The sequence below is a fragment of the Heliangelus exortis genome, chromosome 5 (assembly GCF_036169615.1).
Source record: "Heliangelus exortis chromosome 5, bHelExo1.hap1, whole genome shotgun sequence".
NCBI lineage: Eukaryota > Metazoa > Chordata > Aves > Apodiformes > Trochilidae > Heliangelus > Heliangelus exortis.
Window position 1 is genome coordinate 2,799,683 of NC_092426.1, and position 25,466 is coordinate 2,825,148.

General features: G+C 48.5%; 1 protein-coding gene across 5 annotated transcripts in view; it reads right to left on the minus strand.

The window, feature by feature from the left end:
* Positions 1-25,466, minus strand: part of TXNDC16 (thioredoxin domain containing 16) — a 57,833-nt gene that overhangs the window by 20,281 nt on the left and 12,086 nt on the right. For 4 of the 5 annotated variants that reach the window (XR_011726145.1, XM_071745156.1, XM_071745157.1 and 1 more), the window contains 8 exons: positions 24,425-24,581; positions 22,919-23,085; positions 20,994-21,054; positions 18,956-19,094; positions 17,311-17,457; positions 16,383-16,442; positions 9,936-10,104; positions 8,255-8,391 (listed from right to left, as the gene is read on the minus strand). Coding sequence is in view for 4 of the 5 variants with exons in the window: in XM_071745156.1 (XP_071601257.1) it covers positions 8,255-8,391; positions 9,936-10,104; positions 16,383-16,442; positions 17,311-17,457; positions 18,956-19,094; positions 20,994-21,054; positions 22,919-23,085; positions 24,425-24,581 (1,037 nt within the window). In the remaining variant the exon portion in view is untranslated. The remainder of the gene's footprint in view (positions 1-8,254; positions 8,392-9,935; positions 10,105-16,382; positions 16,443-17,310; positions 17,458-18,955; positions 19,095-20,993; positions 21,055-22,918; positions 23,086-24,424; positions 24,582-25,466) is intronic. The other variant, XM_071745158.1, reaches the window with a different exon arrangement.

The following is a 25,466-nucleotide window of genomic DNA, read 5'->3' on the forward strand; positions in this document are numbered from 1 at the left end:
ATAGATGGATGGATAGATGGATGGATGGATGGATGGATGGATGGATGGATGGATGGATGGATGGACAGATGGATAGATGGATGGATAGATGGATGGATGGATGGATGGATGGATGGATGGATGGATGGACGGACAGACGGACAGATGGATAGATGGATGGATAGATGGATGGATGGATGGATGGATGGATGGATGGATGGACAGACGGACAGATGGATAGATGGATGGATAGATGGATGGATGGATGGATGGATGGATGGATGGATGGATGGATGGATAGATGGACAGATGGATAGATGGATGGATGGATGGATGGATGGATGGATGGATGGATGGACAGATGGACAGATGGACAGATGGATAGATGGATGGATGGATGGATGGATGGATGGATGGATGGATGGATGGATGGATGGATAGATGGATGGATGGACAGATGGACAGATGGATAGATGGATGGATAGATGGATGGATGGATGGATGGATGGACAGATGGATAGATGGATGGATAGATGGATGGATGGATAGATGGATGGATAGATGGATGGATGGATAGATGGATGGACAGATGGACAGATGGATAGATGGATGGATAGATGGATGGATGGATGGATGGATGGATGGATGGATGGATAGATGGACAGATGGATAGATGGATGGATGGATGGATGGATGGATGGATGGATGGATGGATGGAGAGGTGAGCTTGGTGAGAACATAAAGCCAGGAGTGTGTGAGCTGCTGAAACCCAGTCCCAGCTCAGAGCCCAAGCCTGCTGCTGCCAAAGGGAGGGTGAAAGCAGGATGGATTTCAACACCACCAACCCCACCCCTTTGTATTGTGCAACTGAAAGCAACAAAAAAGGCACTTCTGACTGAAGGAGAGCGAGATATCACCCCTTGATGACATCTCTCTGGAGAAGCCAGGTTTTCCCAAGAGTTCAGGCTGCATCTGGGATACAGGCAGGACATATGCTGCTTTCTAATTTAAATAAGATATCATTCAGAGTTTTTAGAGTTCCTGCTAACACTCCCTGTCACATCCCAGCTGGCCAGCCCAAGCTCTTGGGACTGGTGACTCAGACAGAAGATGGCTCACTCACTCCTGCTCACTTTCTGGTTCTTTGCTTCCTGCTTTCCAGCTACACTCCAAGCTGTATTTTTTATCCTGTTTCCCTGGAACCACAGGGACCACAAACCTCTTTTATATTATGTTCTTTTCTAAATTGGAAGCTTGGACCCTTAAAAGGGTGGCTCACTGAGGCTGCAGACATTGTAGGGAACAACACATGTACACCAAAGCTGGTGACACAGTTTGGCTGCTTCATCATTAGGTTGGACATTAGAAAGAATTTCTTTCTGGAGAGGGTGATCAGCCATTGGAATGGGCTGCCCAGGGAAGGGGTGGATTCTCCATCCCTGGAGATATTTCAAAAGAGCCTGGATGTGGCACTCAGTGCCATGGGCTGGGAACTGCAGTGGGAGTGGATCAAGGGTTGGACTTGATGAGCTCTGAGGCCCCTTCCAACCCAGCCAATTCTATGATTCTATGATTCTATCTCCAGATGGAAAGAAACCACTGCTGGAGGGGGTTGAAGTTGGTTTCCAGCTCTTTAATCACTTGATTTTATCAGTCTTGAAAGAAAAGCAACCCAGAGCACCAGCTCCTAGGGATCACCAAGAACTTCACCCACAAACCCCTTTTGAAATTGTCCATGTCCCAGCTCCTGGAGCTTGGGGACAGATCATCAGGCCAGAAGGCACTAAAGGACACAGCCTGATGTGGCAAGAGGAGGCTTACATCCAAACCTCCTCAGGAGAGCATTTCCACAGCCATTTAATTGGAAACATTCACATGAGATGTTGAAGTGCTGCCCTGCAGCATCCCTGCCTGCAGGAATCCTCTCCTAAATCAAGACAAACTGCAGAGTCCAGGCTCACCCTTGTCATCAGGGTCATCCCTGATGAGATTTTCCCCTCCCTGTCACACTTCCAAATTTTCCTGTACTTTGGGGAAGGTGTCAAGCTAGAACCAGGCATCAGCCTTCACTTCCCAACTGCTGGCACTGAGGGTTCTCCGAGCTCTGTGCTGGAAAGCCCCACAGCCACACAGCTCCACTACAGACACTCAGAGCTTCCAAAGAAGCTATGGAAATATTTCCTGGAAAATTAGTAGCTCTGGACAGTATGGTTTTAATTCCCCACGGGGCCTGATCATGCACATACCTCCAGCTGGAACCCCAGCTGCCTTCCCCAACAGCTGCTGGGACCTCCACAATCCCAGCTTCACACCAGGGTTTGGGAATGAGAAGGAATAAAGATCTGAGCACTACCCCTTATCCCTCCAGCAGAAGGCATCCCATGAAATCACAGAACCAGTTGGGTTAGAAAAGTTCTTTGAAACTCAAGTCCAACCCTTCCCCCAGCAGTGCCAAGGCCACCCCTGCCCCATGTCCCTCATCCCCACATCTCCAGGGCTCTGAAACCCCTCCAGGGATGATGGGGACTCCAGCCCTGCCCTGGGCAGCCTGGGCCAGGCCCTGACAACCCTTTCCAGGCAGAAATTCTTCCCCAGCTCCAACCTAAACCTCCCCTGGCACAACTTGAGGCTCTTTCCTCTTCTCCCATCCCTTGTTCCTTGGGAGCAGAGCCCGACCCCCCCTGGCTCCAACCTCCTCTCAGGGGCTTGCAGAGAGCCAGAAGCTCTCCCCTCAGCCTCCTCTGCTCCAGGATCAACACCCCCAGCTCCCTCAGCTGCTCCTGGGCAGACTTCTGCTCCAGACCCTTCCCCAGCTCCATTCCCTTCTCTGGACACACTCCAGCCCCTCAACCTCCTTCTTGTCCCCAGGGGCCCAGAACTGAGCCCAGGATTTGGGGTGCAGCCTCCCCAGTGCCCAGCACAGGGGGATGATCCCTGCCCTGCTCCTGCTGCCCACACCAGGGATGGTCCCAGCCAGGATCCTGGTGGCCTCCTTGGCCCCCTGAGCACACCCTGGCTCCTGTTCAGCTGCTGTTGACCAACACCCCCAGGTCCTTTTCCCTCAGGCACTTCCCAGCCACTCTGTCCCCAGCCTGGAGCATTGCCTGGGGTTGGTGTGACCCAAGTGCAGGACCCAACCCTTGGCCATGTTGAACCTCATCCAGTTGGCCTTGGCCCATTGACCCAGCCTGCCCAGGTCCCTCTGCAGAGCATCCCTACCCTCAGGCAGATCAACACTGCCACCAACCTGGTGTCACCTGCAAAGGGACTGAGGGTGCCCCCAACCCCCTCCTCCAGATCATTGAAGAAGCCACCAAACAGAACTGTCCCCAGCACTGAGCCCTGGGGACACCACTTGCCACCAGCCACCAACAGGACTTAACTCTCTTCACCACAGCTCTTTGGGCCCAGCCACCCAGTCATTTTTTTGGCCAGCAAAGAGCACACCCACTCAAGGCCTGAGCAGCCAGTTTCCCCAAGGGAATGCTCTGGGAAATGGTTTCAAGGACTTTACTGAAGTCCAGGCAAACAACACCCATTGCCTTTCCCTCACCCAGCACATGGGTCCCCTTGTCACAGGAGGAGATGAGGTAAGTCAGGCAGGACCTGCCTTTCATGAACCCATCTGACTGGCCCTGATCTCCTGGATGTCTTGTACTGATCTGCTCCATAATCCTCCCCATCACAGGAGTCAGACTGAAAGCCCTGCACTTCACTGCATCCTCCTTCTGGCCCTTTTTGGAGATTTGCCAGTGAGACTGGGACCTCCCTGCTTAGACAGGACTGCTGGGAAATGATGGAAATGATGGAAAGGGAACATTTCTGCCAGACCCCTCAGCACCCTGGGGTGCATCCTGTCTGGTCCCACAGACTCCTGTGTGTCACTGCTCATCTCCTCTTGGGTTATGGGGGCTTCACTCTGCTCCTTGCCCCCATCTTCCAGCTCAAGGGGCTGGAGAACAACTGGTCTGGAGAACAACTACACGAGGCTAAGGCAAAGAAGGTGTTAAGCACCTCAGCTTTCTCTTCATCCTTTGTCAGGATGCCTCCCCCTGCATCCACTCAAGGATGGAGATTCTCCTTCCTCCTCTTTTTATTGCCAACGTATTTATAGAAATGGTTTTTATTGTCTTTTATGGCAGCAGACAGTCTGAAGCTCTAGATGGGCTTTGGCCCTTCTGATTTTCTCCCTGCATAACCCCATGGCATCCTTGTTGTCCTCCGTGCCCTCCAGCAGCACCTGTAACATCTCTGTGTGCCTTTGCTTGGCTTGCACTGATGCTGCCAAGCCCTGTGACCACCAGAGCTTTGCAGAACACAGGTTTAAACAATTTTTAAACCATTGCTCCACAATTTAGGACAGAGTTTTACTTCCAAGTATGCTTCCAGCTTCTGCATAGCAAACAAATTTCTCTCTTAGAAGTTCTCAACATTTTCGGGAAAACGCTCATTCAATGCCCAAGTAAAACCATTCACCTCTGGGTAATAAATCTGAATTATGATTTTTCTGACAAGCCTTTTAGCTCAGACCCACTGAAGGGCTTCTTAACATAGTTCTGACTGCAAGTGTTGGAAAAAACCCAGGGCTTTATTTAACTGGACATCTCGTTGCCCTGTTTCAGCTAACTAGAAATGGCAATGACACGGTGAGCAGCTGGTTCAGGCCAGAGCAGGAATTCTTGCCGTGAGAAAACCAGTGGAAATTCCAAATAAGTCTGCAGGCTGATAAGAGCAGTGATGTGGCTTCCCTGACTCTGACTTGGGTTTGGTGCCAGAACAGCTGGCTCCAGTTTTCTCCTCCCTCAGGTCATTTTGCATGATGCTCCAACACCCCCCAGGTTACGGGCGGGGGAAGCATCAAATATTTCATCTCCCTTGGCATCTGCTGCTGAGTTTTACCCCAGACTGGATGCTGAGTGTGCCCCAAGGGAAGAGGCAACCTCGTGGGCTCCATGCAGAGCTGTCTGGAAACCTCCAAGACTCTTTGTTTGCCCAGAACAAAAATTAACTTCTTCTCCAGAGGAAAAAGCCTGAGCTCACACGGCCAGGCAGATGCAGACAGGTTTATTCCATGAACCCCTCTGGCTGTCCCCTTGTTGTCCTGGGTCCTACCCTGGGGCTAATCCAGGCTCCACTACTGCAGAGAGTGGAATAAAGAGGAGATTTTAGAGCTCAGTTGATGAAAAACAGGGAGAAATGGGCTAAACTTTTGAGATCAGCAAGATTTTCTGTTATATTTAAGACTCAGACCCTCCAGAGGAAGGCAGGTGTATTCACTGTCATAGTGAACAAGTTTTCTGGTTGCTTCCAGTCATTTTATTTTCTTCTTACCTCTGAGTACAGTGGATTTCTTCTGGAAAGGACCTTTACAGGCCATTCAGACAAACTCCCTGCAGTAAGCAGGGACCAGATCTCCAACCAGAACTCCAACAAGGTTGGGTTGCTCAGAGCCCCATCCAACCTGACTTGGAATGTTCCCAGGGATGGGGCATCTCCCACCTCTCTGGGCAAAAAAAAAAATAAAAAATCTTCCTTATATCTAATCTAAATCTGCCCTCTTTCAACCTAAAGCCACCACTCCTTGTCCTCTCACAAGAGGCCCCACTAAAAGGGCTGTACTGTAGCTTGCTTTGCATTTAACCAAAGTTTACAGCCACAACAGAGCTTCAACATGAAAATTCAAGCCTGAAATATTGATCTTCACAAAGATGAGAAAAATCTCCCTTTTCTACCCCAGTGATTCCCCCAGGCAGCTGATAACAGAGAGACCACGGGGTGGGAAGGTCCCAGTTCTCCCCTGGGGATTTGCCTGCAGCCTGACACGATGTTCCCTTTCCAGCCTGACTTTATTCCTTCCCCCTTGTTAAAACACTCAGTTGTCACATGAAAAACCACCCTAGCTCTCAGGTCCCTTTCCCTGCCTTTCAGCAAAGCTCTGGAAACCCACCAGATGCTGGACCACAGCTCTGGCATGCACTGAATGCTACTGGAGCATCATCCAAGTGACCAGCAGCACCCTGGGCAGCAGGACTGCTCCAATTCTGAAATTCAGAACACTCCTTCCAGCACCTTTGCTTTAGCATTTCTAGCTGATGTCCACCACTCTGGGGGCTGCACCCACCTATTTCAAAGTCCACAATGTGATTTATTCACATTTTATTTCTTCTGATGTAAGAAATCTGTGGTTGACCTCATCGCCGTTTCGCTTTCTTTTTTTTTAAAAAAAAAGTGGTTTGTTTTTTTTTTTTTAAAAAAAGGGTTTAATTAAAAAAAATTATAATTTAAAAAAGGACTGAGACTACCATATCTGCAGGAGGAGGAGCCAGCAAGAGAATCATAGAATCATAGAATCCTAGAATCCTAGGGGTTGGAAGGGACCTCGAAAGATCATCTAGTCCAACCCCCCCTGCCAGAGCAGGGCCCCCTAGAGTACATCCCCTAGGAACGTGTCCAGGTGGGGTTTGAATGTCTCCAGTGAAGGAGACTCCACAACCCCCCTGGGCAGCCTGTTCCAGGGCTCTGTCACCCTTACAGTAAAAAAATTTTTTCTGATATTCAACTTGAACCTCCTATGCTCCAATTTACACCCATTACCCCTTGTCCTATCACTGGTCACCACTGAGAAAAGCCTAACTCCATCTCCCTGACACTCACCCCTTACATATTTGAAAACATTGATGAGGTCACCCCTCAGTCTCCTTTTCTCCAAACTAAAGAGACCCAGCTCCCTCAGCCTTTCCTCATAAGGGAGATGTTCCACTCCCTTAATCATCTCAGTAGCTCTGTGCTGGACTCTTTCAAGCACTTCCCTGTCCTTCTTGAACTGAGGGGCCCAGAACTGGACACAATACTCCAGGTGTGGCCTCACCAATGCAGAATAGAGGGGGAGGAGAACCTCTCTTGACCTCTTGAGAACTACCAATGCAACAGTGGAAAGGACTTGCTTGAAGAAAGAATATGCTGTGACATGTACATGGACTGCAAGAAGAGGCTTCTGGATGGATCTGGGCTTGTTCAGGATAAGAGGGGATCCAGGGGCAGCCTCTGGATACTTTGGAGGAGACTTATGAAGAGGACCTTGACCTAAAGCCTTGACAGCAAGAAGCAGGAGATACACCAGGCACAAACTGTGGCTTGGTAAATCCAGTTTAGACATTTATAATCATTTTTTTCCCAGGTCATGCAAGGTGCTGTTGTCTGATGCTGCACCAAGCACGAGTCTTAAATTTTTTTAGGGTTGTCAAATGGTCCCACAGAGGGTGCAGCAAACACATCTGGCAGCTGAATGTCCCCTGAGCCAGGATATGGACTTTAGGTCCCACATCTGGAATCACCCAGGGGTCTTCTGCTCGCAACACTGAAAAGTGTTGGCTGGGATGTGAGGAAACACAACGGAGGGAAAATCATAGAATCCTAGAATCATAGAATTAGCTGGGTTGGAAGGGACCTCAGAGCTCATCAAGTCCAACCCTTGATCCACTCCCCCCGTGGTTCCCAGCCCATGGCACTGAGTGCCACATCCAGTCTCTTTTTAAATGTCTCTAGGGATGGAGAATCCACCCCTTCCCTGGGCAGCCCATTCCAATGGCTGAGCACCCTCTCCGTAAAAAAAATTCTTTCTGATATCCAGCCTAAATCTCCCCTGGCACAACTTAAGACTGTGCCCTCTTGTCTTGTTGAAAGTTGTCTGGGAAAAGAGACCAACTCCCACCTGGCTCCAACCTCCTTTCAGGGAGTTGGAGAGAGTGATGAGGTCTCCCCTGAGCCTCCTCTTCTCCAGCCTCAACACCCCCAGCTCCCTCAGCCCTTCCTCACAGGACTTGTGCTGGATCCCTTCCCAGCCTCCTTGCTCTTCTCTGGACCTGCTCCAGCACCTCAATCTCCTTCCTGAGCTGAGGGGCCCAGAACTGGACACAGGACTCAAGCTGTGGCCTCCCCAGGGCTGAGCACAGGGGCAGAATCCCTTCCCTGGACCTGCTGGCCACGCTGTTCCTGAGCCAGCCCAGGATGCCATTGGCCTTCTTGGCCACCTGGGCACACTGCTGGCTCCTGTTCAGCTTCCTGGCAATCCAGACTCCCAGCTCCCTTTCTGCCACTCTGTGCCCAGCCTGGAGCTCCCCATGGGGTTGTTGTGGCCAAAGTGCAGGACCCGGCACTTGGAATGTTGAACCTCATCCCGTTGAAATGAAACACAGAGGAGCTTCCAAGCACCTGGAATCACCCCTCTCCCATCAGGGATGAAACTGAATATTTAATCTCCAAGCAGCACACTGACCTTCACTTGTGGCTCTGCTAAATACTCCTAGAAGTGAAGGGTGGTGAAAGGAGGAGAGCTCAGGTGGAAACTCTCCTCTTAAATATCCTTCTGCTTCATCAAGTGTGGCCAGCTTCAGAGGGCAGGAAACCTGGCTCCTGAGGGAAGGGAAAAAACAGCTTGGGTTACCTGCTTCAGCTCTGGGATGAAGAGACAAGAGGGCAACCTCCATCCCATAATATAATATAATATAATATAATATAATATAATATAATATAATATAATATAATATAATATAATATAATATAATATAATATAATATATATTATATATAGTATAATATAATATAACATAATAATAAATAAAATAAAATAATATGATATAATATAATATAATATAATATAAATATAAATAATAAAAGTAATAAAAGTAATAAAAATATAATATAATACAATATAATATAAATAATATAAATTATAAAAGTAATAAAAGCAATAAAAATATAATATAATATAAATAATATAAATAATAAAAACAATACAAATAATAATAGTAATAAAAATATAATTTAATATACCATAATATACCATAATATGAAATAATATGAAATAATATAATATAATATAATATAATATAATATAATATAATATAATATAATATAAATGCCCCAACTCAATATAAGAACCATTATGCTTTATTAGAGACAAAAATTTGTCACCTGGGAAGGAAGGGCAATGCCTGGTCAGAGAAAGGCAAGTTATGGAGCTGGTTATGGGGAAGAGACAACAGCCCTGAGCCAAGCTTGCTCTGAGATCCTTGGGCTCCCCATTAAAAATAATAAAGCAAAAATTCCAACAAAGACAGAGGGCCAGTGACAACAGATGGATGCACTGCCCAGGAACAGATGTTCCCTGACTTTGAAAAGCATAAAAAGTTACCCAGTTCCTGTCAAAACCAGGTCTACAATCAGATCTGACATTATTTTTCCAAAACAAAAAAAACAACAAAAAAAAGGAAAAGGAAAAGGAAAAGGAAAAAAGAAAAAAGAAAAAAGAAAAAAGAAAAAAGAAAAAAGAAAAAAGAAAAAAGAAAAAAGAAAAAAGAAAAAAGAAAAAAGAAAAAAGAAAAAAGAAAAAAGAAAAAAGAAAAAAGAAAAAAGAAAAAAGAAAAAAGAAAAAGGAAAAAGGAAAAAGGAAAAAGGAAAAAGGAAAAGGAAAAGGAAAAGGAAAAGGAAAAGGAAAAGGAAAAGGAAAAGGAAAAGGAAAAGGAAAAGGAAAAGGAAAAGGAAAAAGAAAAAAGAAAAAGAAAAAGAAAAAGAAAAAGAAAAAGAAAAAGAAAAAGAAAAAGAAAAGAGAAAAAAGGAAAAAGGAAAAAGAAAAAGAAAAAGGAAAAAGGAAAAAGGAAAAAGGAAAAAAGAAAAAAGGAAAAAGGAAAAGAAAAAAAAGAAAAAGAAAAAGAAAAAGAAAAAGAAAAGAAAAAGAAAAAGAAAAAGAAAAAGAAAAAGAAAAAGAAAAAGAAAAAGAAAAAGAAAAAGAAAAAGAAAAAGAAAAAGAAAAAGAAAAAGAAAAAGAAAAAGAAAAAGAAAAAGAAAAAGAAAAAGAAAAAAGAAGAAAAAAGAAAAAAGAAAAAAGAAAAAGAAAAAGAAAAAGAAAAAGAAAAAAAAAGAGTTTCATTACACAGGCCATGGAGCACCCAGACTTACAGCACGATGAAGCTGGTCAGCTCTTCAGCTCCCCACATGCCAAGGTAAATCCCTGATCTCTCTCCCTTCTCATAAATCCTGAGGGTAGGGACCTGGGTGATGTTCTCCTTGGTGCAAACACCAGGCCAGTCCCAGCAGTTCACCCGAGAGAGCAAAACTCCCTGAGTTCCTGGAGTGGAAAACAGAGATGTCTAAATCATCAAAAAGAAAAAAAGAAAGGGTTGTAAAAGCTTTTTGGGAACTTTTTTTTTTTTTTTTTTTAGGGTATTATCACTGCTGGAATTCCTGCTTGCATCCAACAGGGATGGATCCTGACACACTGAATGCACCTGGGGTACCACTGAGAAGCTGCTGGACCATTCCCAGAGTCAAAGCTTGTTTTTGGGTGGGCAGGGTGTCCAAACCCCAGCTCTGAATACACAACCCCTCTGAGTACAGGTTCTCTCCCTCTTGGAACCATTCATGGCTGTGCCTTCTGGTTTTGAGCAGAGTAATAACTATTTCCAGCCTGTGGATGTCTTAAACATCCCAGCAGGTGTGGATTGATCCAAACAACAGACCAGAGAGAGTAAGAAATTCAGGGATGTGGGAGGTTACACTTGTCAGAAGGAAATTCCAGGACACATTCCCATCTGTCAAAGGGACACCAGGAAACCCTGAGGCAACTTGCCAGGAGCATAAAAGGCAGCAAGGAAAGGTACTGGAAATCCCTTAGGAATAAGGCCAAGAGAAAGAAGCAGTGCAGGCCCTCACTTACAGGAAAGAGGGAGGATAAAGTTTGGAATGGAGGAGGTTGATGCATTTGTGGCTTTTCCATTTGTACTGGAAAGGGTCAGCACTCCCCAAACCATGGAGCTCAGTAAACAAGGAGGAGTTAAAAGTCACACCAATATGACAGATTTAAGAGATGCTGGCAGTCTGATGCCTTCACCCTATCCTAACTGTGCAGGCTGCTCATGTCCAAGCCATTACCAGGTATCTTCAGGACCTCAAGAAAGCCCTTGGGGTCTCACAGGGATGGGAAAAAGAGAACCCTTGGGAATTACACAGCAGTCAGTCCAAGTTTTGTTCCTGGCATTACAAAAAAAAATGGTTTCTACAGCTCTCACCAACACTATAAACTCAAAGGATTCACAAGCAGTGAAAAAAGGAAGATTGGTTCCCCTGCATGTTCTCCACACAGTGCTTACAAGCTCCAGCATGTCCTTATCAGTTTCTCTTTCATCTGGAGGTTGGGTGATGACCAGAATAAGCTTCTGCTGGTCCCTGGTTAAACCTGTGCCAAGCAGCTGGCAGGAAAACCATCAGAGCTTCACCAGCCACCCCCTCCTTACCTGCCAGCCTCACTTGACCTGTCTCCTACCTAAGCTTGAGCAAGGACAGCAGGGTTGTGTCCAGTCCTCAGGCCACAGGTTGTCCATGCCCACTTCAGGAATGCCCTAACTCAGAAATCTTCATATCTTCCCTAAATTTCTTCCAATGGGATTCAAGAGTCCCGTGGGAAAAGATGGGATGCAACCCAGGGACAAGCAGACACATGGCAAAATGTCCTTCAGAAACCAGGGACAGGGCAGGTGATGAGGATTTCTCAAGAGTGCAGAAGATCAAGCCAGGCAGGCTTTGTCCTCTGTCTGCCTTGGGTTTGATTCTGATCACTGCTTTCATTAGAGGCCTGGCTGGAAAATGTGTGGAAAAAACCCCACACACATCCAACCTGCAAATGGTCCCAAGCCCAGAGGAGCTGAGAGCAATTTTAGGGGCAAAACAGCAGCAGCATCTCTCTGGAAGGAGAAGCAGACTGCAGAGATAGCATCAATAGGGCAGGAAAGGGCAAAGCTCAGTCTGGGATGAACTCTCAGCATCTGCAAGAGATGGGAGGAGAATGATGATGTTCTGACCTCTGTGGGGCTCAGAAAGTCAGGCTGGGAAATATGGGTTTGGAAAGGCAGAAAGAATCTGGAGAAGTCTGAAGACACAAAAAAAAAAAAACCAAAACCAAAGCCAAGAAAACCCAAACCCAACAAAAAACCCAAAACCCAAAGATCTGCATCTCTTTTGACTGGAAACTGCCTGCAAAAAAAAAATAACAATATATAAAGGCAGCTCTGGAGGCCACAGTGAGATGACTCTGGTGCCAGCTGGGCAAGGACAAGCAATGTCCCATTCCCAGGTGATGGAGGTTTGAGCAAATATGAAAAAAAACTACAGAGCCCCAAGCACAGCTGAGTCCTTTTGGCAGAGAAGCTGTGAAAGGGTTTTAATCACAGGTTAGAAACAGCCCTGCCAGGGATGGCTGAGGCAAGGCTGAAGGTTTCCTACCTCCTATCCCTATGTCCCTGGCATCCCAATGGCCCATTTCCTGCAATCCCTCATTTTAGGGTCTGTTTTGCAGCTCCCAGGAGGAGTTTGTTGCTGTTCTGCCTTGTGTCCAACTCCTGCACAGGAAAAAGTGGCAGCAGGGAGCTAAGGGGTTGCAATTCCCCTCAGTCAGGAGGTGTCAAAACCCTCCATGAGAGCAGAAAGGGTTTGTTTCATTCCCTGGGTTCTGAAATAACACCTTAAATTAAAAGCTTGCCCTTGGATTTCTTTCACACCTCTGATCCAGTGGAGCTGGTTCTCATCAGCTGTTACCACATCATCTTGTGTCTTGCTCAACTCTGAAAACTAATGACATGGAAAGAGGGCTTTGATGTCTTGGTAAAATTAAGTTGCAAGACTGCTCCAAGGTCCCTCAAATATGAGTTTTTAGTATTTGGACACTACCTTGGGGGGTTACATACCAAAAGCATCCCAAAGGAACCCCATCTGGCCTGAGGAACAGCCTGAGCAGGATGAGCCCTCTCCCATCCCCAGCTGCACCAGATTATTAATTACTGAACAAGCAGCAGCCTCAGGAGTTGAGTAACTCAGCCACAAACTGTTCAGCCCTCTGGTCACTGGATGAGAAAAAGGTGAAAGAGGAACACAAGATCCTACTGGGATTTTAGGTGCTACCAAAACCAGCCCCAGAGAGAACCTCTGTCCTTGGGGTCTTATGAAAAGGACAAGACCAATGATTAGAGCTATGGAGAATGAGAAAAACCAAGAATCCCATAAATTTCTAATTCTTTGAAGGGCAAGAGTGGTGGCATTAGAAAGAGCTCACTTGAAGACCTGGGCTAAAAGCTACAAGAAAGAGAATCAAGTTGTAGCCATGAGGAGGGATCTGACACAGAATGGGTCACGAGCACCTGGACAGCATCACACAAGGGACCCCTAAATCCTTACTTCAGAGGTAGTTTAGAGAGGTTTTACCAATATCCATTGCTAAAGCACACAGGTGATTTCCCTGCCTTTGAACTACAGCTTCAGACCTCTGTCTTTGGTCACCAAGACTCCCCAGGCACAGAAGAAAGGAGCAGAACTGGGTTTCATGGCAGTTTTTGGTTTTTAGAGACTGGTTTCCTCTCTTCTTTGCAAAAAAAAAAAAAAAAAAAAAAAAAAAAAAATTAAAAAGGCCAATGACACACCTAAGAAATGCTGAGCACTGCCTCACACCTTCACATCTCCAGTCCCAGGGCTGATGCTTCCATAAGTTCACATCATGCAAAAGACCAGGAGAGCTCCAGCACTTGGCCCCAGGGGCAGTGACAGTGACATTGCTGCAGAGCAGAACATTTGCTCCTTTGAGCAAGGCAAAGCTGCTCCTTTATCTCTTGCTAGATTGGATCTCTCAAAGGGAAAACATTGGGAGGGGGGTGTGTATAAACTTAATTTGGTGCTGATCTGAACATCTGTGCCTGGATGAATCACGGGGTCATTCCAGTCTCCAGCCTCCTCTGTTTCCTTGGGCTTGCTCCTACATGGGCAACCCTCAGTGCCACCTCTCCCAAAAAACCTGGGAGTGTCCAGGTCCCACCAAAAGTGGGACCTGGTTCTGCAACTCAAGAGTGAGTGATTTATGCCTCAGGTTTTGTCCAAGAAAACACCAGCCCAGAGAGCAGCCAGGAGTAGCAGCACTCGTAGGGGAGCTGAGAAGTTGCCCCAAAGCCATACCCTGTGTTTTAGCATCAGTCCTGCAGAGCTCAAGAGCTTCCTGATCCAGATTTCTGTCCCTTGCAGGGCTCTGTCTGCCCTCATCCTGGCCATAACTCCATCCTTTTAGGTCAGCAGCTGAGCCAAAGGATTTCCAGCTGCACCACCACAGCTGTTCTCCATCCTCTCTGAGGTCAGGGCAGAGAAAGCAGACTGGGACCAGGCTGCAGGTCACATCTGGCCTGGGACTGGGACCTCACTGATCACAGTGGAAAGACCCTGACCCCAATCAGTTCCTAATCCTGGTTGTAAATCTGCCCGTGGGTGCTTTCATGTACTGAGATTGGTATCAAATGATTCAAAAAAAAAAACAAAAACCAAAAACACATGGTGAAAGTCTGGCTGCACATTTTCAACCAAAGCTTGGCCCCTGGATGAGGAAAAGGCTGGATTCCATCCACTGACTCTCCCAGGTTTCTCCTCTACCTCTTCTGACTCCTGGGGAAACCTAAAAGAAACCCCAAACCATCACCAACCATAAACATCTCCAACACCACCAACCCTCCCCGAGCTTTCCCTGTTTATTCCTGGGATTTCAGTCCAGCTCAAAGCTTCTGGTGACTTTCCCTTCATGCAAGCTATGAATGCCAAACCACTTTCATGGTTTCATGGACACAGCACTGTCCCCAGAGGTCCCAGGAGGGTTTCTTGCAAGCAACTCCCACTCCATCTGCTTCCCAGAGAGCTGGCTGGGTCCTCTGCAGACTCTGTAAATGTCCCTTCTGCTCAGAGTTCACCCTGAACCCAGATCCCATTCTGGAGGAGACATTGCCTGGAGTCAGGGGGATGCCATCAGGAGGAGAAATGAGCCTTGAGAAAGGAGAAAAACCCAGAGAAGGCACCAGCCACCTCCAAAGTGCCAGCACAGCTCTTGCCCTGATCCATATGACTTCCCCACTGTGTTCCAATGAAGCCACCTGAGTGTTTCCTGCAGCCAGGAGGAGAAAGAGGCAACTCTGGAAGAGATCCAGCCCAGGTAGGAATGATGGGTTTGCAGAGGAACTCACCTCTCTCCACTAACTGTAGAGAAGGATGGGGCTAAAGACTTGAATGAGGCTGAATTGGAGCTTACACTGCTCAGGAATTGCTCAGGCCCTCCTGAAGGATCCTTTCCTCCTGCCTTTACTCCCAGACCACCCAACATATGCTGTCTTGAAGTGTTGCTGATTCTGCCCCATCACCTGTGATTTATGGAGCTCTCTGGCCACCTGAGAGCCTTCCCATGTAATGAAACCAAATCCCCAAGCCCTGAAGGCACCATCATTGGAAATTCTTCCTCTGACACCATCCTTCCCTGATGGATCTGGGCCTGCCCACCCCTTTGTGCCCCATTTTCCACCAAAGCTGGGACCAACTACCATCTCCTTTCCAGATCAAGCACTTCCAGAGACAGGAGATGTGATGTGCAGCATCTGGAGCATCTCCTGGGGCTGTGCAGGACCCAGCACCAAGAGGCCCAAACAGGACAACTCCCTGAAAGGAGGTTGGAGCCAGGGGGGGGTTGGGCTCTTTTCCCAGGCAACTCTCAGCAAGACAAGAGGGCACAAGAGGTCTCAAGTTGTGCCAGGGGAGGTTTAGGTTGGAGATTAGAAAGAATTTCTTTCTGGAGAGGGTGATCAGCCATTGGAATGGGCTGCCCAGGGAAGGGGTGGATTCTCCATCCCTGGAGATATTTCCAAAGAGCCTGGATGTGGCACTCAGTGCCATGGGCTGGGAACTGCAGTGGGAGTGGATCAAGGGTTGGACTTGATGAGCTCTGAGGTCCCTTCCAACCCAGCCAGTTCTAGGATTTTATGATTTTCCAGGATTCAGGCTGCAGTGCCTCCTGTTTGCCCCTCCTTGCTCCAAAATCCACTCCAGGTCACCCACATTGCTGCTGGTGCCCTGCCCTGGCCCTCCCCAAGCTGCTGGGCACTCCTCACACAGTCAGCACCATCATCATCATCTTCATCACTATCCATCCTGCTGTCACCATGCTCACCATCATCACCATCATCATCACAGAGCTGCAGTGCCCCCCAACATCACTTTTACCATTTTCACCACCATCCACCTCACACCAACATCTCCAGCATCCCCATCATTCAGGGCACACCCACTGTGCCCACCACCATCTCAGCTGCAAGAGATTTTGGGCAGCTCTTCTGTACCACTTTACACCACCACGTGATGACTGCTGAGGGCTGCAGCCTCTTGGACTTTGTGGAGGCCCAGATGGACCCCAAAGATCCCTAAAGAAGAACCAAAGAACTCTTTTAAGACACCTGATGTGGAGATGCATTCCTTGAGAGTTTGGGAAGAAAAAAAGAGTAAGTTCTGGGTGAGGGAGTGAGGTACCAGCAACATCTTCAGAGTTTTCTAGTGGCTCCTTACCTTTCAGGTGCTCAGCCACCTCGGAGTAAGTCCTCAGCACTGCCAGGGACACTGCTTCCCCTGGAACACAAGAGAGAGCCCTGAGGGACAAGGAGATGGAACAACATCCTGACACTAGTGTTGAGGCTGGAGAAGAGAAGCTGCAATGGGGAGACCTTAGAGCACCTTCCAGTGCCTGAAGGGGCTCCAGGAAAGCTGGGGAGGGACTGGGGACAAGGGCAGGGAGGGATGGGATCAGGGGGAAGGGTTTCCAGCTGAAAGAAGGAAGATTTAGGTTGGACATAAGGAAGAAATAGTTTGGTGTGAGGGTGCTGAGCCCCTGTGCCAGGTTTCCCAGAGAAGCTGTGGCTGCCCCATCCCTGGCAGTGTCTCAGCCCAGGTTGGATGGGGCTTGGAGCAACCTGGGCTGGTGGGAGGTGTCCCTGACCATGGCAGGGAACAGGGACTGGATGGTCTTTAAGGTCCCTCCCAACCCAACCCAGTCTGGGATTCTGGGATTCTACACAGGTGACAGAGCAGCCCCACCTGGCTCTCTGACAATGTTAGGTTATATTTCTCTGCCTCCTAAGGTGCTTCAAGCTCTGAAAGACTTGAAAGAAATAAGAAAAACTGGACTTCATGCCAACAACCAGGTTATCTTGTCTACCCCAACATCCCAAACTACCACAATTTTCCCTCTTGTCATACATTCAGACCCTGTAAAATGCTTACAAACCTAAGAACATCACCTGGACTGAGATTCTGTCTTCACACAGCATCTGCCCACAAGAAGAACTGATTTCATCTGACTGCTACCAGTGGGTGGAGGCCCAGGGGGTGAGATATGGCACCTCCTTATCTTTCAGACTTGTCTGCAGGATCCCCAGGCTGGAGGAAGCTTGGTGAGCAGGGCCAGAGAAGGGTCAGGGGGGCCACATGTCATACTTACAGCTGGCATAAAACAGCACCACTGTCCTGGCAGTCTCCAAGAGGGTTGGGTGGAAGGTCTCTTCTTCCAGGGCAAGGATCTGCTCCAGGGGCAGCTCTCTCTTCTTGTCCCTGGCAACTGCTTCCACCACTTGATCATCCTGAATGTCTGCAAGGGAGCCACAACCATGAATGAGCACAGGCAGGATCTGCAGCACCCTGTTCCACCCCAGAACCTCCCAGCAGAGACATGGAGGTGGTCAGCAGAGGGGGAAAAAATGGTCTGGTTATTGCCATCCAGCATGAGCTGGAGAGGTTGGGCAGTGAGAAACCTCATCAAGTTCAACAAGGGCAAGTGTAGGGTCCTGAAGCTCAGGAGGAATAACCCCATAGATCAGTGTGGGTTAGGGGTTGACCTGCTGGGAAGCAGCTCTGTGGGGAAAGCCCTGGGAGTCCTGATGGACAACAGGATGCCCATGGGCCAGCAATGTGGCCCAAAAAACCAATGGCATCCTGGGGTGCATCAAAAGACCCTGACAAACAGGGTCATCTGCCCCTCTATTCTGCCCCATTTGGAGCCCTGTGCCCAGTTCTGGGCTCCCCAGTTCAAGAAGGACAAGGAGCTGCTGGAGAGGGGGCAGCAAAGGGCTGTGAAGATGATGAGGGGACAAGGACATCTCTCCTAGGAGGAAAGGCTGAGGGACTTGGGTCTTTCTAGTCTGGAGAAAAGAAGACTGAGGGGGGGATCTTGTCAAGGCTTAGAAATACCTAAAGGGTGGGAGGCAGGAGGATGGGGTCAGTCTTTTTGCAGTGGTGCCCAGGGACAGGACAAGAGGGAAGAGGCACAAACTGGGACACAGCAAGTTCCATCTAAACAGGAGGAGGAACTTCTGAGAGTGACAGAGCCCTGGCCCAGGCTGCCCAGAGAGGTTCTGGAGTCTCCATCTCTGGAGATATTCCAAAGCCACCTGGATACCATCCTGTGCAACCTGCTCTGGGTGATCCTGCAATTCCAACTCCCAACATGCTGGGATTTTTGTGATCTGAAGGAGTGGAGGAAAAGGCACAGACGTGCTCACAGACAGACATAAAACTCACTGAAATGCTCTTATATGGTCTCACAGCAGTTGTGCCCTTGGGCTTGAGCACTATTCTTTAAGCACATTGCCTCCTCTAGGATCCACTTTCCTTTTTTTGGAAAACAAAATCAGTTTTGTATGACAAAAACCACATTTTTAAGGAAGCATTGAAAGGGCCAGGGCTTTCTCCCTGGGGAAGGCAAGTCTGGAACAGCTCTTAGAAAAACATGTCTCAAACCCTTCCAGAGGGCCTGATAATCCTGAGGCACTTCATCTGATGCTGGCAGAGGAGCACTTTGAGCTCTCCTGCCTCTGAAGCATTGAAGCAGAAGTTCCCTCCTGCAGCACCTCTGCAGCTGTTCCTCTCTTTTTCTGCCCTGCTATTTCCCCCTAAAAATTCTGCCTGCCTGTCCCAAACCTCCAGTGAACTGCAGAAAATAAAAGGGCCACTCTGTAGAGCCAGGATGTGACTGGGGTGGTTTGCTTGGGATTTGAAAAAAATGTTTTCTAATGCTGTAACATCTGCTTGGTGTCTCCAGCAGATGCTGCCTGCAGGTCCCATCTGATGGCATCTGTGCACTCACACACCTTGACTGTTATTCTCTTTTTCATCTTCCTCTTCCTCCTCCTCCTCCTCCTCCTGGATTTGCTCAACCTTGCTCTTATCTTCCACCAGGTTTATAATTTCATCAGTGTCCTCTAAGATCAGGTATTTGATTGGCACTCCCTAAAGAAAATCAGAAGGAGCAAAACATCACCCACTATTCCAGCCACAAACCAAACTCAAGGCTGATGGGACACCAGAACCCAGCTCCTTATTTTTGGGGCATATCAACAGATTCCTGAAGCTGCCAAGCAGGAGAGTTTTCTTCTTCTTTGATCCAATTTCACTTGCACAGGAATTTTTCTCAATCCAGACTGACTTCTCCATGCCAGGATAAAGAAAAAAAAAAAGTGTGGCTCTGTGGGATCCTGTGCCTGGAGTGGTGAAAGTGAACACCAGTTCCACCTTCCAGCATCTTGCCACAGATCCCATCACTGCAAGATGCCCAATGGTCAAAGAGTGAAAGAGAGGAAGGGGGACCACAGGAAAGCTGGGAAGGGGCTTTTCACCTGAAATGATGGTGATAGGGGAAGGGGTGATGGTTTTAAACTGAAAGAGGAGAGATTTAGGGTAGATATTAGGAAAAAATTCTTCACCATGGGGGTAGTAAGACACTGGAATAGGTTGCCTTGGGAGGTTGTTGATGCCCCATCCCTGGCAGTGTCTCAGCCCAGGTTGGATGGGGCTTGGAGCAACCTGGGCTGGTGGGAGGTGTCCCTGACCATGGCAGGGGGTGGGGATGGAGGAGCTTTAAGGTCCCTCCCAACCCAAACCATTCTATAATTCTATGAGATACATGGTGCATTTGGCTGTTCTCCCTCTAAATGGGTCAGATCAGCCCATCACTCCTAGTGTAGCACCTTTCTATCAACTGAGTGACATTCCCATGATGTATTTTAATGGTCTGTTATTTTTATTTCTTCCAGGCTCAAGGATTTTCCTTTGAATGCAGAACTGGTGCACCTAATCCAAGTTCTGGATCCAAGTTCCAGGCAGGGATGGTCATGGAAGCTGTGGCTGCCCCATCCCTGGCAGTGTCTCAGCCCAGGTTGGATGGGGCTTGGAGCAACCTGGGCTGGTGGGAGGTGTCCCTGACCATGGCAGGGGGTGGCAATGGAGGAGCTTTAAGCTCCCTCCCAACCCAAACCAGTCTGGGATTTTGTGATCACAGCTAGGAAACAGGCACAAAAAAAAATCTCTATCTCACAAAGCACAACAAGGAAGAGTGCTCCCAAGTGTACGTGGGGCTGCCAACCCATGGAAATCAAAAAGCAAAATCTATTTCTCAGAAATGAGACCTTGCTGGCTTGAAACCAGACCTGGCACCACCTCGGCGAAAAGCACTTCAGCCAAAAAAACAAATTTTAAAATGAACTCAGAGAAATGACAAAGTGCTGGCACCTCCCGTTGGCTCTGAGAGGAGAAACACAACGTGCACATCCTCAGCAGGGCATGGAAAGGCCTCAGGGGATGCTGGGGTTCAGGTCTGATCCTGTGTCTCAGCAATCACAAGGGTGACAGTTCAGGTAACCTGGGGCAACGTCTGCTCCCTGGCATTTTTTGGTGCTGAATTCCCTCTTGCTTCACAAGCTGGGTCAGGTCCCTCCAGAGTTTAGCTCATCTCCATCAACCTCATTTCACTTCCACCCTGCCCTTTTCCCAGATCAGTGCCAGAGGCAGCTGGTTACATCAGTTCAGCACAGACCTTTGCTTGTTTGCTCTCACTTTCCTCTCCCATCTTTTTAACACCTTCCCTGAGGGGCTAAGGGCCTTTGGAAGTCCAGATTTTTGGGGAATTTGCACTTGGATTGCTACCTGCAGTAGTTCCCAACCTTCTCTTGCTTTAAGGTGATGTCACCCTATGTTCTGAACCCCAAATCAACTCAATATTTTCTCTTTCCAAGCAGGCACAAGTACCAGGCTCAGGCAGCTCCAAACACACCTGTGTGGCAGTGGAAAGACACTTCCCTTTACCCAGAAAGAAACATAAAAATTGTAAAATAAAGTAATTCAGCATCTCACCTCATCTGGTGTCTTGAGAGCAACGTTTGACCGGAGCAGAACCTTCAGATCCAGGAGGTCCCTTCCAAAACACAAAGGGAACATTAAAAGGTGCAGTGTTCCCCCTCCACTCTCCCACCAGCTCCAGCTCTTCACACAGTTCTGCTTCAGTGCCCCAGAGAACTTCCAGGGACCCAGAATCCACACCAGTGATGGAGAACTGGGCTCCAAGTGACCTTCTGGGCAGCTTGCACTGCATGAGGGGTCAATTCTGCAAGGGGCTTGGACTCCTTTTCTGTGATTTGGGTCTTTACTCAGGCACTGGTGGCCACATCCCAGTGCAGTTGGACTTCAGCTCCTAAGTGAATGCAGCCTGGAAGTGCCTCCATCCAGAGAGGCACCAGGGTGGCAGAAAGCTGGGAGAAAAGAGCCCCCAGCCACCTTTCTTCCATCTCCCCCCATCTGCACAGCTGCCAGCAGACATCCCCTAAGGCCACACAGCCAAGACCTGGGCATCTCCTGTAGCAAAACATCCATCATGAAAGCATTTGGTGTCCTGTGTGGGCCAGGATAAAGGGGATTTTCTGTCCTGTACTTTTGCTTTCAGCTCAGTCTCTTGTCAGCAGCTGCACTGCTGAAATGAACAGCAAGTTTCTCAGGCAGTGGCTGCTCCTGGGACTGATCCCACTCAATATTTACAGGTACAGCCAGAGCCTGGGGTGCAGAACCAAGGGCACTGCTCAGCTCTGAGGAACATTTTGCCCTCTGGAAGGAGAAAAGGAGTCAAGAGGTCACACCTGGAACCTCCTTTGGGGAGGAACAGACAAGAGAAACGACCAAAACTGACCAAACAGAGGATTCCATCCCATCCACCTCATCCTCAGCATAAATTGGAGGGATCCCCAGGCTCAAAGCCCTTCCTGCTTCCCCTTCTTCCCCTCTCCCTGTTTGCTTCAGCATCCTGGGAGGATTCCATCCCTTCCTCTGCCTGTGCTCCTGATCCATCCCAGCCTGAATCTGTGTGTTCCTGCCTCCAGCTCCCAACTGCTCCTGACCCCAGGATTCCAGCCTGGACTTTCCCAGGGCTGCCCTGCAGCCTCAGTGGGGATGGGAGAGTTATTGGGGGAGAGGGGGAGGAACCTGGGATCAATTTTCCTGTAGATTTGTATAGATTTAGTAATTTTTCCCTATTTTTCATTCCTGTTCCATTCCAGCTGTGTAGTTTAGTTCCCAACCCATCAGTCTCTCTCCCTTATTCTCTCTCCTTCCTTTATCAGGGAGGGGATGGAGATTAACAGGGAGCATCTGGCACTGGGTTTCATTGCTGAGCAGTGTTAAACCCTGACACATTTGCAAACAGAAGCCAGGCTGGTGGGGGCAGAGAACTCCTGAGCCCACAGAGCAGAGAGAAGTCACTGCAAGTCAACCAGAGGAAATCAGAGCTCCCCAGCTTTTACAAACACATCTCCTGGCCCCTTCTTGTGCTACAAGCATCTTGGTCTCCTCCAGAGAGGCCTCGGTGGCTGAGGAGGCACCACGACCCCTTGGCATGTCCCAGCACCCACATTCCACCTCCTTGCTTGGATCTCTTTCTGCCCATTTGAGGGCAAAACACAAAGCTTTCCATCTGTGCTAAGTTTCCTTTTCAAAATTTTCAGTCTGAGTGGTTTTTCCACTTTGAAGTCAGTAAGAAGCTCAAACATTTCTATACTTTCCAGCCAGTCTGAAACCAAACTGATCTGATTCTGGACAAGTCCTTAAACATGAAACCCTTAAACATGAAATATATATATATTTATATATTTATATATATATACACACCCTTGTTTTACTGCTTCTCATATCAGTGTGGTAAGCCCCCTCAGTACCATCCTGGTGGTGGGGTAACCAAGCTTGGAAACACCACAGAAAGCAAAAAGCATCTCAAAACACCTGGAAGTAAATACCTGGACAAAAGGGCAACTCCTGCTTTCCCCAAGAGCTGCCAGGCCACAAACTCTGCTGTCCTCCTGTCAGCCTCATAGGTCTCTTTCTGGCTGAGGATGAAGACAAGGGGTAGCCCAAGCTGTAAGTGAACAGTGGAAACCTTCTCTGGGTCCTCAGCAACCTCTGTCTGGAAAAAGGACATGGTGAGGCTGCAGCACATCTCCACACAGGTGAAGATACCTCAGTTCTCCTTTACAGCCCAACCCACCACGTGTTCCCCAGCCACAGACCCTCAAGAAAAAGCCCCCCACCCCATTTCTAAAACATCCACCAAAGGAGAACCCACACAACCCCAGTGAAGCTGTTCCAACCTGCCATCCCTCTCCCTGTTAAAAACCTGCTCTTTATTATTCATGTTCTTTGTGACTTAGCAACTCCAGGTGTCAAAACTCCACTCATTTTTATTTACCTGGCACCCAATCCCCAGAGCAGTTGGAAAACCCTGGCCACAACATGCCAAGAGCTGGCATCCTCTTCTTCCTGCCTTGGACATGCTGCTTCATGAGAGCTTAACAAAGCATCTTCCCTCCATGGAAGGAGCTCAGGAGCTGAAGGAGACACTTCCCAGCTCATCTCCCCATCCTTTTGGCTGGGCAGAGACACTTCCCAGCTCATCTCCCCATCCTTTTGGCTGGGCAGAGACACTTCCCAGCTCATCTCCTCATCCTTTTGGCTGGGCAGTTCCAGTGGGAACTGGCTCACTGCCCAGTAGGAAAAGGAAATAGGATAAATCCTCCTGTCTCTTGTGCTTTCCAGGGGGTGAATCCCTGCTCTCCATCTCCACAAGGTGCTGAGATTCCTGTGGGGGGCCTAGAGGAGCAGCTGAGGATTTTGATGAGTTTGGAGAAAAGGAGGCTGAGGAACAACCTCACCACAGCTTCCCCAGGAAGGGATGTGGAGAGGGAGATGCTGAGCTCTGCTCCCTGCTACCCAGTGACAGGACACATGGGAATGGTTCAAAGACTGGCCAAGAGGAAGCATTTCTTCAGCAAAGAGGGAGGTCAGACACTGAAACAGGCTTCCTAGAGGGGTGATCAGTGCCCCAGACCTGTCAGTGTCTAAGAGGCATTTGGACAATGCCCTTAAAAACATCCTTTAATTTCTGGTCAAGCAGTTGGACGAGATACTAGTGGTAGATCCCTGAAATATTCCAGCCTACTGGATAGGATTGGATCCTGTATGTCCCAGCAAAGTCCAAGGAGCCCCTCCAGCCCATTCTCACCACTGGAGGAGCATCACACACATCAGTGCCAGGGCTACTTGGGAAGCTCCAAGCAAGCTGAGCAGTGCACTGGAATATCACTCCTTTCCAGCCTCACACCTCTCCTTTGCTTGGAATAATCCTGGGAGCTTTGCCATTAACTCCCTGGGGATGGGATGGGTGGATTCCCAAGCTCAGCCTTGCTCTCTGCTCCCACCTCCCTCATTCCCACATCCTCTCCACATCTCCCCTTCCCCAGCCATACCACCAGAGGAGCTCCCATGAGCTTGAGGTGCCTGTGGATGTTGAGCAATGTCAGGGGCTGCCCCATGGGTGTCCTCCTGCAGGGCTGGGACAGCTCAGGGCTCTGCTGGCAGTGGCAGAACATCAGCTGGGCAGAGGACACATCAGGGCCATCACTGCTGTGAGAGAGAAAACAAAACCCACAGTGAGCTGGGCACCCACCACTGGGTTTTAGTACACCCTGATGGAATGAGCATGTTTGCTGACACCTTTTAGAGGCCAGATCATCCTCAGGTTCATGGTTTGGCAGCTTTGTAGGACCTCTTCAAGAGCCCTACTCCTGACAGGTACAACTGTGTCCAGGTGCTATTAAGGACTGTGCTGCACTTCTACTAAAATCCCTGGATAAATGACCTCAAGCCCAGAAAATCTGGCTCAAGATTGAGCTTTTCTCAGACCCTGGATGACACCTGAAGTCCACAGCTTTGCTCATCTCTTTCACCCCACTGATGACATCAGTATATAAGGAATATTTCACCTATTGAACAGCAGCAAAACTGAGCTCCCTGAGTGGTTTCCAGCTTGGTGGTTCCTGCATCAAATTCTCTGGGTGGTTCCCAGGTTAGTGGTACTTGCATCAAATTCCCTGAGTAGTTTCCAGCTTGGTGGTTCCTGCATCAAATTCCCCGAGTGGTTCCCAGCTTGGTGGTTCCTGCATCAAATCCTCTGGGTGGTTCCCAGGTTAGTGGTACTTGCATCAAATTCCCTGAGTAGTTTCCAGCTTGGTGGTTCCTACATCAAATTCTCTGGGTGGTTCCCAGCTTGGTTGGTGATTCCTGCATCAAATTCCCTGGATGGTTCCCAGGCTGGTGGTTCCTGCTCTGAGACCATCACTGCTGTTGGGTGGTCCCATTTATTTCCTGATGCATCATTCCCCATCCCAAAAACAGGGATCCCCTTTGTAAGGGGTTTTAAGTCCCCTCTGTGGAAGAGCAGGGTGTAGCATTAAGACCTCAAAGCCCTGGGTGGGTGAAAATTATTCACCTTGGTGAAGCTGCCACCAT